Consider the following 14,934-nt stretch of genomic DNA (forward strand, 5'->3'; position numbering starts at 1 on the left):
ATGAAGTGAAAATAATACAAGATTATATAGATCACGTGTATACAGTGTATACTGAACAATATCCTAACCTGTATATTCTTCTCTCTCGGATTTCACTCAACACACACAAAAAACCCCCAGTAAAACTGAGTGTGGAGGGATTATATATTGAGAAGTTCACTAAAACGAACATACACCCAGCTACTGAGTTCTTGCATTGTGTTCATCTTCCCCATATGGGGCAATTTGGGTCAGGATCGAAACAAACATTATGCAGAGTAACACAGGACAGCTCACAACTGATCTAAGTGGATTTAGTTTGGAAGCATCTATTTGCACGGTGCACATATACCCTAGAAGGAAGAGGATTCAATCTCACTCTCTCATCCTATAGAGAGGAGGGAAAGAAAGCAAAGTGCATTTCTTCAACACCCTCTAGAACCAAACTTTGCTACAACAGACACAGCTCACGGGGCCAGCAAGGGAACGTGCACTCCATGCACACATCAGTGCAATAAAGCACAGGCAACAGAGACCTGCTACGACTGGAACCAGTTCTGAGGTATAAAACAGATTTTAAGTTACTCTGTAATCAAACTGCACATCCATGTATTTCCCAAATCGGCTGGAGTTATCATTCCGAAGGGTTTTCGCATTTCCAAAGGCCTGAAATGATAAACGATTAGAGAAAAACAGATCAGTATCAAATAACATAATTGTGAAAGTGCCAATTGCAGTTTACAGCCATCAAGGCTTAGGTTTGTCCTTCTTGAAAGCAAAAGCAAGATGAAAACAGATTACAATCCAAAATAGCAATGCTGGTTATTACACTCTCTGCAATTAGTGCAGATGGAGCACGCCTTTGAAAACAATTCCATCCCCCCAGCAGATTCATTTAAAGGCCAGTTGACTGCTGACAACATACAGCAAGTCTGACCATCTTTTCAAAGCCTTCTTGCTCATCACAGCTGCTTGCTTCCAGTATCTCATAGTGCTGCTCACAGCAGGCACGATCCCAACAGCCTTAGGCCTCTCAGGGTTCTCCTCATATGGAATCACACCCTCCCCTGCACACAGCATGGATTTGAGTAGAATGGAAATACTGAAGGGAACCATGAGGACAGAGCAGGGCTGGACACTAGAGGACACCACAGCACTAGAAAATGCTCCCACAAATGCTTTTATTGGAGGGCAAAGCTGCCCACAACAGATGTGTCAATCTCTGGCTTTACAAGCTTAGGCAACACACCAGGACTCTTCCCACTTCAAATGCTTTTCTCCTGCAGCCCAGCCACGCCTGAGCTGTTTCTGGTGGACATGAAAGAGCTGAGAGAGCTTGGCAGCAGATAACCATTTCTTTGGCTTGGAAGCAGGCTGGGATTCCCCTGTGTGCAGTACTGATGATCTGCCCACCTGCGTTCCCAGGATATGCTATTCACTGCACAGAGACAGCTTAATCACACCCAGCAGGGTCCAGCTGCCTCCACCCCCTCAGCTGGAAAATGTGAGTACTGCTGGCCTGACTCAACATCAAGTTCCAGCGCTGCAGACTCTATAGAGATACCTCCAGGACAGGGTTGGATTGCAGCAGACGGTCCTTCACTGTTTCAACCTGTTGACTGGCTGGACAGGTCACGGCGTAGTACTGCAGGATCTTCTTGGTGGCCTCTGTTTTGCCAGCCCCGCTCTCTCCAGATATCAGAATACATTGATCCTTCCTCTCCGTGCGCAGAGAGCGATACGAATTGTCTGCGATAGCGTAGCTACGGAACAACGAGAAGTAGGTGTGAGTTTGTTTCCACAAGGGAAGGGCAGAGACCATCCCACATTACGAGCCCCCAGCAGAGATACTTTAAAAAGAGACTGGTGCTCATGGCTTGAGTAAGAGCGTATTGCTTCTACACTGCTGACACAGGAGATGGTCGGGAGTGATTTCAGACATCTCTATACACATCTTAATCTGCAGGCCAAGTTTTTTGCAGGGTCATAACATAAATCTATCAAAATTAATTCCCTTAAAAACAGTTCTTTTGCAAAAGGTCTTCATGCTGTTCAAATCATTTGACAGTGAATATAAAAGGCTGCAAAAGAGGAAAGAGATGAGCCATTTGCTCCCCCTGCCCATTAAGCCAGAACAGACTAACAAGCATCCAGCAATGGCCAAATACTCCCCAAAATACCCAACGCTTCCTCCTGCCTGCTTACAACCACAGTTTATCGCTGCTGTCCCTGGATACTTGCTTTTCCTGTTTCTTTTTCTCTCTTAGTTTCCTCCCTGGATTAGACCAGACAGGTTCTTGTCCCAAGAATCACTCAAACTTTCACAACGCCAGAGAGCAGAAAGAAGGTTTGACAAACAGTGGTGGTAAATGCTGATGGAAGGAGAGAGGAATAGAAGGACCAGATGGAAGGAGAGAAGGTAAGAGAGGAGGGGAGCATTAGCTTCAAAATGCAGATATGTAAGAACACCTCAATAATAATGTTCTCAGCTGTCTTACATGCAGCTATCAAGCACATACCTGTCTTCATGTACGTATTAATGTCTTAATAATCATTGGGTTCTTACTTTGGTTTTTTTAAACTCTCATGCTGTGAAATTAATTAAATATGATCACACCAAAATAACATCCGTTGCCTTCTCAAGTCTATTAATACTTGGTGCTAAGGCAACACCACTGAGCTACCTAGCAACACAACTGCATGCTTACCCCTATGAAACTCATCAACTCCTTGTCTTCCCATTCAAGTTCTGTCCCTGAAGTATTTTGAAAGTCAGTCAGTCGAATAAATATAATTTTCATTGAGTTTTTAAGTACTGCCTTTAGGTTGCATGTCTTCATTGAGGGTGAGCAGAATGCTCACAGTTGTGTGTACCTCCTACAGAATCCCTTTCACTTGGAGATGCTCACTGTCCCACTTGTAGCCACCATCTCCAAACCCCACTATAAATAGGGCTTTAAATAGGGCAGGATGTGACACAGCACTCTGGGAAGCTTCAAGACCAGAGGGATACATCTTCCCCTTTGGATGGCTGCATGTGATACGCTTCCCAGAAAACCCACAGCTCAGGCCAAACTATTTTGACAGCGGGGAGGCAGAGTATTTAATATAAATACTAACAGGGTAGTATTTCAGCTTTCTCTAATTGGTTTAGAACCAGATAAAGAAGAAAAAGGCACCTGTAATAGTGCAAAAGGGGATGCACAGAGTACTACACTGCAGATCCTTTCAGTGCTCCTCAGAACATTTGAAAGGGAATTAATAATCCAATGATATAATGACTTTTAATGGGATGATAGCAACAGTTGACGATGATTACTGCTTTCTCCAGTTGGAGCAGTGCTGCTATTTGGTGTCACAGCTCTCAAGGGCTGTAACTCACAAGCTGCAGGTTTTACAGTTTCCTCATAGGGCTACATCAAGGAAGAAGACAGCATCAGAAATTATCAGCTGCTCTGTGATTTACATCACTGTGTGTAATGCAGAGCTGCTCGGCTCTCCATGTCAGCACACTCCCATTGCCATCATGCTCAGCCCTCTGACAAAAAAATAGCCACAGACCCAATGATCACCCAAATATTTTTATCCAATGACAACAAAGCCATGAAGAGAGCCCAGATCACAGGCCAAAGAGCCTCTGCCTGGAGAGCAGGATGGAAGGAAGCCCACATGGCAACAGGGGTTTGCAAGAGCTCACAGCAGAGTTAAGGCTCAGGGCACACAAACAATATACACCGTGTAACACCCAGTTCAAAGGGAGAACTTGGTCATTCAGGTTTAACTGCCTTCCACGTACACCCAGGAAAGAAGTCTGAAACACTGTAAAAATCAGAGTTTTATCAAAGCAAACACAGCTTCAAATGCTCAGACTTTCCCAAGAAATGATGCCATCTCTCCCTCTCCGCGCCTGTAGCACATTCTGGTTTGCTTACTCTTCTGGATTATGTGCCAATAATAAGAAACAATCCAAATAGTTTGCTCAAAAATAATATCATTTACTCTTCCAAGATCCCAAAAGAAGGGGAAAAAGAAAAAGCTCTCTCCAAAACGTGCTCCGAGTTTGGCCCTTGGCACTGAAAGAAAACATTATGGAGCCAAATGTCCTCTGCTCCCAGTCATCTTTCTCTTTCAGTCTGACAAAAAGATCCAAATGCTTTCAAAAATAACTTTCAGCCTCTTTTTTTTTTCTTTCTTTCTTTTTTTTTTTTTTTTTAATATGGGAAATTGCGAATGCTCACCAGGCCAGACCATGTAAATAAATACATTCCTTGTTCCAACAGGCACATGGTAGCTTAGCAACAGGGGAAATACCAGATATATATTGGTCAGGCTGTAACATCAGAGGTAGGAATGAAACCACTGCACACATATACATACTCTTTCCCCTAGTTAACCTCATGCTAAATGAGTGATATAGCAGCAGGGGAAACTCACAACCCGGACATGCAGACCCCAAGTAACCCTGGAACAATGAACTCCTGTCCTGCCAGGGCTGGGTAAGCAGCTCTGTTCCTCCAGCCAGGAAGGAACCACCTCCCTTTCCAAATACTGCTCTTGCAAAGGCAACTCATCCTCTTTGGAGAGGGAAACAGGAATAGAAAGAGCCATACACCACACCCTTTAAAGGATCCCTCATATCCCTATGATTTTAGGGCTGTATCTGGGACAAGAAGTCCTATTTGCTTGCTTTCACATGTCACTATTGCACATGCCTGCGTGGGAATTACACAAACTGCACTGTTTACCCACAGGCCACTCACAGGTGGGGAGAAACTTCATAGAAGCTGACACCACGGTATCGCTCCATGTTCTGTTTACTGTAGATTTCCAGTTCCTTGTATGGGTTAACAGACACCAGAACCGAGCCAATGTATGTCTGGAAAAGAAAACACAAAATAAAGAGGTTACGTAAGGAACAGCAGTGGGTTCACTGGGAGCCCACAGAGCGGCTCTGAAGGCTCACATTGTTGACAAGGACTGCATGCCTAGGGGATGCCACCAAAGGCTTCCAGAGAGACCAAGGGTAGACAAAGTGACCTCTTCAAGCAGCATGACATGGCAGGAGTTATGCTAGACACGTCATCCTTGCCAGACTAACAGCACCTACAAGTGGTTTTAGATCTTCTACCAAGTGAGAATATTGGATTATTTTTCATATACTGCTCGGGATTGGGTTCAAGCCTGGGGTTAATGACAACCCACTACAGAGCGAATTCATGAAATGTGGTGTGCGATGGGTTTTCAGTGCTGGCAGGACCTGTAAACACCCGCAGACCTCAATTGAAGCACTGCAAATGAGTCCCTTCATGCATTAACATGACACTATTCAAGACTTGTTCTGACACAAGCAACCAGGGTCTATTAAAGCTGATACCATCATCTCCAGATCCCTCCAACTACTGAACAAAGCTACACTACGTCTTCTATTTGATTTACCCAAGCCCAGGTCACATATGGACACTCTGGCTCCTGTTCCTCTGTTACTCACGTAGATCAGGTTCTCCTTGAAGCGCTTCCGTAGGTTTTCAATGAATGCTGCTTCACTGGTGAAGTTCTCCAGCAGGACAAAATCCTGCACCCCAACGCGGTCGCGGGCTGTCAGGGCGCTCTCCATGGTCAAACGAACACCGTTAGTCCCTGCTCCCTGCAACCAAAAGCAGAGCAAGGTTGGGACGGCTGTGGTTTTTATGCAGTGCACTGAATCCATAAGGATTACTCACGGACAACCTATAAATAGGAGATCAGAATAACCCTAGTGCTGGTGAAAAATGTTAGTTCATGTATACCGATGCTTTATCAGTTAGTTTACAGTAATAGTTTTGATGGAAGAGAAGCCAACGCTGGGGAGAAGTTATTGCCAAACTTCCAATCACTTTAAATAAATGCATAAATCAAACAAGCGTTTCATAAAGAGAATAAAACTGGGAGACTGAAACGTGCTCTCTCTTCTGTTCTCTTTCTCTCTCAGTTCTTAACAGGAAGTCATTTTGAGGTAAGGAATCTTTTCTGACTAACAGTGATTCATCTCATGAGCAAACAGCTTCACACTGCAGATCAGCTGAGAAGCCTTAGTGAGATCCCCAATGGGAAATTCTGGGAAAATACAGAACTAAGAGAAAAGGGCACTTCTGCATCCCATTCTACTGATATGAATTGAGACTGTGACACTAACATCGATCCCATACAGCAAGGAACTTCTACTCCCTGATGCTCTTTCAAAGGTTACGGTTTCAGTGCAGTGTGGTTCAGACACAGCCATCTTTGGAAAACATGGGTCTGCTGACCGCTTACTTCATTCAGCCTCACACATTAAAACAAGGGAGGAAATGGGCACCGAGTGACTCAGTCATTACTTGCAGGGAAAATTTCTACTACAGGCAATTAGACGCAGGGTACGAGGCAAAGACAAGAGACAACACAAATCGGAGATGCAAGGTGTTAAACAATTCGCCTCACATCTATCTGCATTTCCTTATCATCTTCTTAAATCCTCACTTTGCAAACTCCCCCCAGCAGGCATCCTTCCCTTAAATCATTTCCCTACAGCATTGTAGCATTGCAGAGTTGCTACATTCTGAGATATTCCCACCACTAGAAGAAATGCCACTGCAGTTTGTTCCTTCTCAGGCTCATGCATTAACAGCAACGTCCAGTCACCTCCTCCCAAAGCAGTTTTACAGCCCAGGAATGCTGGGCTGCTGCTAAAACAAAGTCCTCCTCCTGCACAATGATGAGCGTGATTTTTGCTGATTCACACTGCCAGGTATTTCCTTTCTGCTCTTTCTGAAGATATAACAGTGGTCAGAGCACAGGGACTGATGGCTCGCAAGGAAAAAATAAAAGCAACTTTGGTCAGAAGAAAGTTGAGCTCAAGATTTGTTAAGTAGTAATAAAGGAAAGACCCACTAAAGCATAAATATGGGCCCAAAGGAGCACAAATCCCCTCAACTTGCATTTGCACAGGCTTACCTAGCACTGACAAAAGTAGTTTTCCCAACTTCTAACTGCAAGTTCTAACTGGCTCCTTCCTGAAAGCTCAGTGCCCAGGCATAAGTCACTGCATGAAACCAGCAGCTTTTGAAGAGAAAAACAAGCTCCTACTAATTACCACTAGGAAATCTCAAATCCAGATCCACTCTAATGGCTCAAACATAACAGAGAAACACAATTTCAGTTTTTATTTTAAGTTGGTCTCATGGTTTGATTTCTAAGCTCTCAAAGATCAAGCTTGAGAGAATTCTGCAGGTACTGGCATAGAGATCCTCCTTAAATGTCCAGGCTTTCCAAGCCAACTCTTCCATGCCTTCAAGCAAAGTGCTTTGCTGACTTTTTCAATCCCTTTTGCCAAGGTAAAGTGGAAAGGTGGTGAGGTAGAAGACAAGGTTGTCTAAAAAAAACCTCAAACAAAGCAGAATAGGGATAAGCCACATACAAATAAACACTGCCTAGAAATGAGAAAGCTTATGTCATAGCCATGCAATTCTGGAGCAGCTTTTGGAAAAGGTGATGGGACCAAAGGTGGCAACAAAAGAGAAAACCAGTAGCTTCCAAGTGGCCGAGCTTATGAATGCAGTTTTAAAACAGCTGCCTCAAAAAACTGACTGAGAAACTTCCACCCTGGCACAGTTAATCCAAGTTTATATAATTCTGAAGACTTTCACAGAAAACATCACTTAGCAGTTTCAGCAGCTCTTTCATCAGCCACTCCCCTGAGCTCAGGACAAACTGATCCCAGCTGCAGGCAGCCAGCCTAAGGAAGAAGCGATCCATCCCACTTCCAACACAGAACGCTGCTGCAGCTGCCTCCTTTGGGACAGGCATTTAAGCCTAAGCAGCTTCCAGTTTGCTCCATGCTTTATTCCTCTTATTGAAGTCCAATCTCTCTCAGTGTGAACAAAATAAACGCCCACATTTTTCAGTCCTTTATAGAAAGAAAAACCCACAAGGAAATGCATCTTTTTAGCTACATTTAAATGTGACCAGGTTACCCTCTCTCCACGATCCAGAATTTAAACTTCAGGCAGCACTGTACTCTCCCAAGCCTAAATTCAATGCAAATGCAATATATCAGTCATAAACCACCACTAAACATGCTCCTCCATGCCACCATTTCAGGATTTTATTGCTTATGTCCACACCTACCACCAACCTGAAGTGCCCACACCAACTATTTCACTACCAGTAACTTCAACAGATGCAATGTTGAAGGAGGGGAAAATAAATCATTTCTAAAAATGGAAACAGAACAGTCATGCTGAAGGAAGAAAGTGGGCAAAGAAGATACTATTTAGGGGGAAAAAATAGTCACAAAGATGACCATATGTTCCTACTGAACGATGAACGTGACAGTGAGGCACTGGATAAATTAAAATAACTAAGATGTTAGTTATTTTGTGTGGGTAGGCAGCCATCAAATCTGGTGGCTGTAAATTAATGCTAGAAAACCCTGTCTAGGTGTTAAAAGAATATTACAGCAAAGCTAATTGACTATTAGAACAGCAACAGGACCAGCACCTTTAGCACCTTTGCAGCAAGACCTGTTTTGAATATATAGATTTATCTCTGCCAAAACACATCCAGCTGATGCTCTGTTCATTTAAAGCATCCTCTGGTCTATGCTATGCAAGTGATCAGCTTGGACAGTTCTGAAAGCCCTGAAGTAGGGAGTAAGTATTCCTTATAATTAGGAGAATATGGGCTGTGAGGGTTTGATTAGATCCTTTCTTGTGAGAATCACTTTTGCTTGAAGCTGCTACAGGAGCACAGTGGTGCATGAGCTGTTCTCACAGCAGGACCAACGAAAGGACCAGGCTAAGGATCCCAACCTTTGTAGGATATACCATGGCAATGCCTTACTTAAGGCACACTTACTCACACCCAGCATGGAACTGCAAAAATCTGAGCCATCTCAACGTGATCTTAGTGCCTGTGGCTTAGGAGTGCCCGTGTCTTCTGACTGAAACTCTGCCTTACTAAAATCAGCTCCTAATGGTCACTCCTGCTTGAGGGAGTACAAACCCACTGCAGTAGGTTCTTGAACCCACCCTGAGGTACAGCTCCAAGGGACTCATTCCCACACTATTCTAACCTACTTTTTGCTTTTAATCTCTTATCCAGAACCATCAGCACAACAGTGGCTTTGTGCCAGGAAAGGAAAAGCTGTCACTCCTGAATGGTGGGACCAAGCCAGTGCAATTACCAAAGCGGTGCAACTTCCACATGCCTTTTTCTTCCATGCGATTACATTTTGGGAGCGACTCTCAGCTGATGTCAATTGGTGCTGCTCAATGCGGCCTGCAGAGCCAGGTTTATGTTGGCTGAGGTTCCAGCCTTCCTTTGTGTTCATACAAGAGTCAACAAGATCAGAAAATACCCTTACAAGCAGCACCTACGAGTACAAAAGCACTTTAGACTGTGCCACTGAGTTTCCTAAACTGAGCTGGTAAATCTCTGACTCAGTATTGTGAGGGTATAAACAAATATTTTACTTTCAAACTATGTTAACTGCTAAAACGTGATAAAGACTTTCCTCTGCTTAGGACTTGGAGATCCAATACGCCTTGAAAACAAAACCCAAGGCTTTCTGACCTCAGCACAACAAGTTCCAAAGCACGAGAGTGTTCAGACTGATTGAGTAACAGCTGAGAAATTTCCCTTAGTGAAGGAAGAAGATGGAGAGCAATTCTTCGCCACCAGCACAGAAGATCAGGGCTGACATGAACTGAGCAAGTAACTCACATCACAGCTTTGGTCTATAGCAGTGCAACAAGCAGTATCCCAACGTGTATGGAGGAAGAAGTCTTTAATAGCACAATTTCCTACCTCCCCTTTCCCAGAGGTGTATCTCAGCACTGACACAGCAATTCCAGACACAGAAGTGCTGCCTGTGGCTCATGCAGCTCTCCCTCCTCCAGGAACATCCCTCAATGATTGATGGGAAGACACCTGCAGCTCTCATAGCAAATTGGTCCTACGTGGGGATGATTTATAATCATCTGATGTAGAATGAAACATCACACAACAGAAATTGGATTTCTCCTTCTAAATCTAAGACGCGTGTTTTAGTATTTTCCTCTGACAGAACATTATTACAGATTAGCCAGTAACCACTCAGCAGACCAGGAGACTTGCACTGAGCTGCAGGAAGCTGGTGCATATAGAAAGAGGCATCTTTATCTCGGTCTCAAGTGAAAGATGATTGATCTGTGGGCTCCAGAAATAGTTACAAAGCCGGGAACGGAAATACAGGCAAGAACCAAATTTAAGTGGGAAGGAAAATACAGATTAGATTCTGTATTTTCTGTGAACTTCTTGTGTGGAGGTGACACTTAAAGCACATTTGTCTCCTGGATAGCATAACATTCTTCAGCGTCATTCCAGAGCTGCAGGAAGGAAAATAAAAATCTCTGATTTCTACTGAGCTGTTCAGCTTGGGAAAGGGTTTGGGCAGGGCATGAGCTAGACAGCAAAGCAGAATAAAAGCAACTACTTTATCCAGGGCTTCAATTCCAGAGGTGCAGAATGGGAAAGCTCTTCTTCCCTTTCATACTGAGAAAGCAACAATGAAAACAACAAGTGGATCTGAGTCAAGGGATCTTAGTCAAGCACTTGAGATGGTCAGACTGAACGAGATGAAAACCAGATAAAAACACTGAGAACATGGAATAGCGGATATAAAGGGAACAACTTTAACTTGTGAAAGAGATTACTGTGCCAGCAGCTGCCACTCAAGGCCCATTTATAGCAGAATGATTTCTTTTAATTCTTGCTTCTTTTAGAGCAATACATCTCCAACAAAGGAACGTCTGGAGTTGGGTGCACTTTGCCCATGCAAGAACTCGGTTCTCCCTCTGATACTTCCCACCTGATCCCAAAACACACATTGAATGGATTTAGCTATGACAACCACTATGCAAGAAATCATATTAGGGAGAGACAAATGCCACTTCCTTGTCTAATTCCTGTAAAGTATTTATTTTGAAGTCTTCCATATTTTAAGCAGAGACAAGCTGGAGTACATTAAAACTTTACATAATCAGAAATATAGGGGAAGCGAGCTTATTTTGCCCTCCCCAAGATTTATTATGTCTCTAGCATCAATCTGCCTGGAAGCTACAAGTCCTGCCTCCCCTTCTCCAAGCTACATTTAATCTCCCACCCTAAAATGCAAAGCAGAATGGGGAACGTGAGCAATGTAATCACACTGTGTGCATATTTTAAGTGTCTATTAAATGCATGTAGGTCACAGAGAGATAGAACTGTGAAAGTAAAATTCATTCTTCTGAAAAATAATAATGCAGGGTGTGGGTGCTGCTGCAGTTAATTACCACTCCTAATATATCAATCAATGGCGTTTGACACTTGCAATATTTATAATAGAAATCTATCCAAGGAGCTCAAATGTAAATTAGAAATGCAAATAACAATTAGCTGTAAACCAAATGGAGCCACGGAGATTTGCACGAGAAGCAGGAAATGTTGTTTGTTCAATATTTAAACATATTTTCCTGATGATACACCTTTGGGATGGAGGAAGAAAGACTGGATATAGAGAAGAGATTATAACTGAAAAGAATAAGTTTAAAGAACTAATATGAAGGAGAGAAAAAATGTTTTCCCCAAGAAGGGATGCTCATGTTTCAATCAAGAAGCTCAATATAAAAGAGTGGTAAGAAAAATGAATGAGGCAAACCAGGAACACGAACAAGGCTGGAAATGTGAATAAAGTGAATTCCTGTATTTAAGGACCTGACATTTTTGCTCCTGAACAGGTGGCATAAAGCTGTTGCTAGTTGATAGATGTTGCTGATTTCAATATACACAGCAGTGCTACCTGTGAGCTCAGGTCCAGCAGAAGCTTCAGAAGACAAACAGATGGCAGAAAGAGCAAACATTGGAACCACTGCCCTTCCACAACACTTCCAGAGAACTTCTGCCACCACCTCTGCATCAGACAAAGCAGGTGAGAAGGGAACAGAAACTCAAACATCAGCCTACAGATAAGCACCATGGCTTGGACTTGTTCCCAGCCCGCAGCAATGGGGTGCTGACCTTGTGGCCCCATTCCCTGCTTTTTGCTAACTGCTGTTGTAGTCTTCTCTAAATGAACACATTCTTTCTTCTCTCTCGCATATTTGTACACTGTGTGACTCACTGTTATTCTTGGTGTACTCTGCCTTTCCCCGCACTAGAGATTCCCACCTTCTGCCCTGGATTCCACACGCCCCACACAACCATTTCAGACCATTATGTCTTTCAAACACAGTAAAACTTTCCAAACAGGGCAAGCACTGCAATGCATTCTCAGTGCATGCGAAGGGCACTTCCACACCCACATGCTCTCTAGGAGAATATCAAACCACCACCCTAGACAACACCACTGCTATCACCCTAAAAAACTACTGTTTCTGTATTGTGTTGCTGGACACAGGTTGGCTGCCTCCTACCATCCTCTGTGCCAAGAGAAAGCCAACCACAATCCTTAAGCACAATGCACTCCACCTATAAATGCATCGTGCTGCTGGGAGCAGGCAGGCAGGTCCTCCAGAAGCTCTGTGCTTCCCTTTGGCATGGACAGAGTTCCTCATGCAGAGCTCAGCATCAGATGGACTCCTTGGGAAAGATGCAAGGATCTCCAGGTTGAGCAGTTATGGGATACTCTGGCCCCAGTTCAACAGTTGGAGAATTGTTTAAACCTAGAACTGAGTTGTCTTCATTCCTTCTCCTCCCAGATTTGCAAACTTAACCAATTAAAGCTTTGGATATTCTCATCCAGACAAAACCCCACATCCACTTTTTCCCCCTTTTTAATAATGTTAAATTCTTGACCTCAGCATCTTCCAGGGTCAGTGAATTCCGTGGCACAACTACAAACTGTATGACAGTAATCACTGCATTTGACAGCAATCACAAACATTTGACAGCTTTTAACCAAATGGAATGCCCCTGTTCCTACGTTACCGCACAGAGAACAGGAGCTCGTGTTCTGCCCTCACTGTCAAATTACATAGTATGTTACTTTTTCTCCTCTCTTTTTCATGTTTTCTATGTAATAACCCTAATTTCCTCCATCATTTGCTACACATTTCAAAGCTCTGGGTAGCTCTGCTGTGCTGCGCACAGACTCAGGCTTCCTGGCTGCCGCTAAAGCATGGACAAAGTTGTGCTAAAGTAAATACATCCCAGAGGGACAGAATGGCAGTGAGTCCTTCAGCAGGTATTTCCTGCCATTCCCTGTGGCAGTCTGTACTCATGGGCACAGTCCCTGGGTGGGACACAACCAGTGCCCACCACCACGGTACTCCCAGGCTTGTGTCCCCTCCACCCAAGCAAAAGCTCCACCCTTTCTTCTCCCCTAACACAACGTGCTGCTAAGCCCTCACTTCCCACTTTCCGAACTCCCACCTTCACTGCTGCCTCAATACATTTATGTTCTGTTTGGTTTTTTCCCCTATTCCAACCACTTTCAAGTAACCTTCCCACTAAAGCGGGCTCAAACATTCCACTCTTATGCTGAAACCTTCTAAACTTATTTCTCTTCCTCTCAGTCTAGACAAGACGGAGAAGCACACAGCCGAAAACCGCACAAATATCAAAGCAGTAAAATAAAGCTTACCGCGCCTCTGTACTTCATCTCTGACTCCTTCCAGCTCTCTCAGCACTTTCAGAGACTTGGTTTACGCCGCTGCATAAAGCAGGAATCTGAGGACAAATTCTCTCTTCTGTCAGTTGCCCTTTTTTTTTTTTTTTTTTAATGACATTTTCAGCGCAGTCAGAACTCCTTCCCTCCCACCAGCTCCTACTGGAGCATCCTAGAGAGGGCGTTTTACAATGGAAGGGAGGGGAACTCTCCTCCCCTTGCTACGAGGGGACACACAGCACACATGGGGAGAGGAAAGAAGTCGGCTGTCCTCTGCCTTCAGCCTGCAGCTGGGTCCCTGCAACCCAATGGGGGGAAAAACGGAAAGAAAAGTAATCACGGGTGATGGAAAAACTGGTGTGCAGCCCAACAAGCCAAACCACAGCAAACAGGACAGGAAGCCATTTGCTCCGCTACGGTAATTCCTTTCTGCACTGAAACAGCAGCAGCTGTATCAAGAGGGCTCCCCGTATCCACTCCAGACTCACCCCAACCACAGCAGAACCTCCTGGGCAATTATAGTATAATTATAATTCCACTTGTCATCATTCTCTCAGCAAGTCACAGGACCGCAAAGAGTCCACAGGTAACACAGTCTGCCTTGTCCGTCCTTGCAAGGACTCGGTATATTTGCTCAGCAATATTTATTCCCAAGCATTTGCAGACACCCGCTCTCAGAACACCCACTTTCTATGGAAGCTCTCGTCACCAAATAACCAGCACTGCCACATAGGACACTCCATTACTGGGCACGGTGAAGCCCCTGTTGCCTTTAATCACCATGCACTGCAATCACAAGTGGCACATTTCTCTGCCCTGCGGGTCATCAGGGCATATTGGCCATCACTACACCGAGGCTGTGAAAACCATCAGTGCCCTGAGATGAGGGCATTGACAGAAATCAAAATGTATATTTGCCTTTGCATATGCATCAAGTGGAAGTGAAAGGACAAGAGGCAATGACAAAGTGGAGAGCAGGGAAATTCCAAGGAGATATTATGACATTTTTTTAACCTACTATAACAGCCATCAAATACCACAATAGAGGCCCCCAAAAGTTGTGAAACTCCACGCTTGGAAATACCCAAGATTCAATTGGACAAAGGCTGAGCAATCTGATCTAAATCAGCCCTGCTTTAAAGCAGGGTTGCACCAGAGTCTCCCACAGGTCCTTCCCAATCCAAACTGTTCAGTGATTCTGTTATTTTGCTCCTCAGTGGTCTAAGCTACACAGCTGCCTAGTGGGCAGACAGACCCTCGCATACACACTTCTGTCCCATGCTCTGCCATTTCCAAGCATCAGCAACAATAAAATT

The 14,934-nt window shown here is 44.1% G+C and overlaps 1 protein-coding gene across 9 annotated transcripts in view; it reads right to left on the reverse strand.

Annotated features, from left to right (window-relative positions):
- MYO1C (myosin IC) overlaps positions 1 to 14,934 on the reverse strand; it is a 49,763-nt gene that overhangs the window by 14,494 nt on the left and 20,335 nt on the right. For 4 of the 9 annotated variants that reach the window (XM_032448479.1, XM_032448483.1, XM_032448480.1 and 1 more), the window contains exons 2-5: positions 5,468 to 5,623; positions 4,740 to 4,855; positions 1,544 to 1,742; positions 565 to 645 (exon numbers count right to left, since the gene is read on the reverse strand). In XM_032448479.1, the coding sequence (XP_032304370.1) occupies positions 565 to 645; positions 1,544 to 1,742; positions 4,740 to 4,855; positions 5,468 to 5,593 (522 nt within the window). In that variant the 5' untranslated portion in view covers positions 5,594 to 5,623. Of the gene's footprint in view, positions 1 to 564; positions 646 to 1,543; positions 1,743 to 4,728; positions 4,856 to 5,467; positions 5,624 to 5,776; positions 5,955 to 13,594; positions 13,736 to 14,934 lie in introns of those variants that run through there. The other 5 variants (XM_032448478.1, XM_032448482.1, XM_032448481.1 and 2 more) reach the window with 5 other exon arrangements.

The sequence above is a fragment of the Coturnix japonica genome, chromosome 19 (assembly GCF_001577835.2).
Source record: "Coturnix japonica isolate 7356 chromosome 19, Coturnix japonica 2.1, whole genome shotgun sequence".
NCBI lineage: Eukaryota > Metazoa > Chordata > Aves > Galliformes > Phasianidae > Coturnix > Coturnix japonica.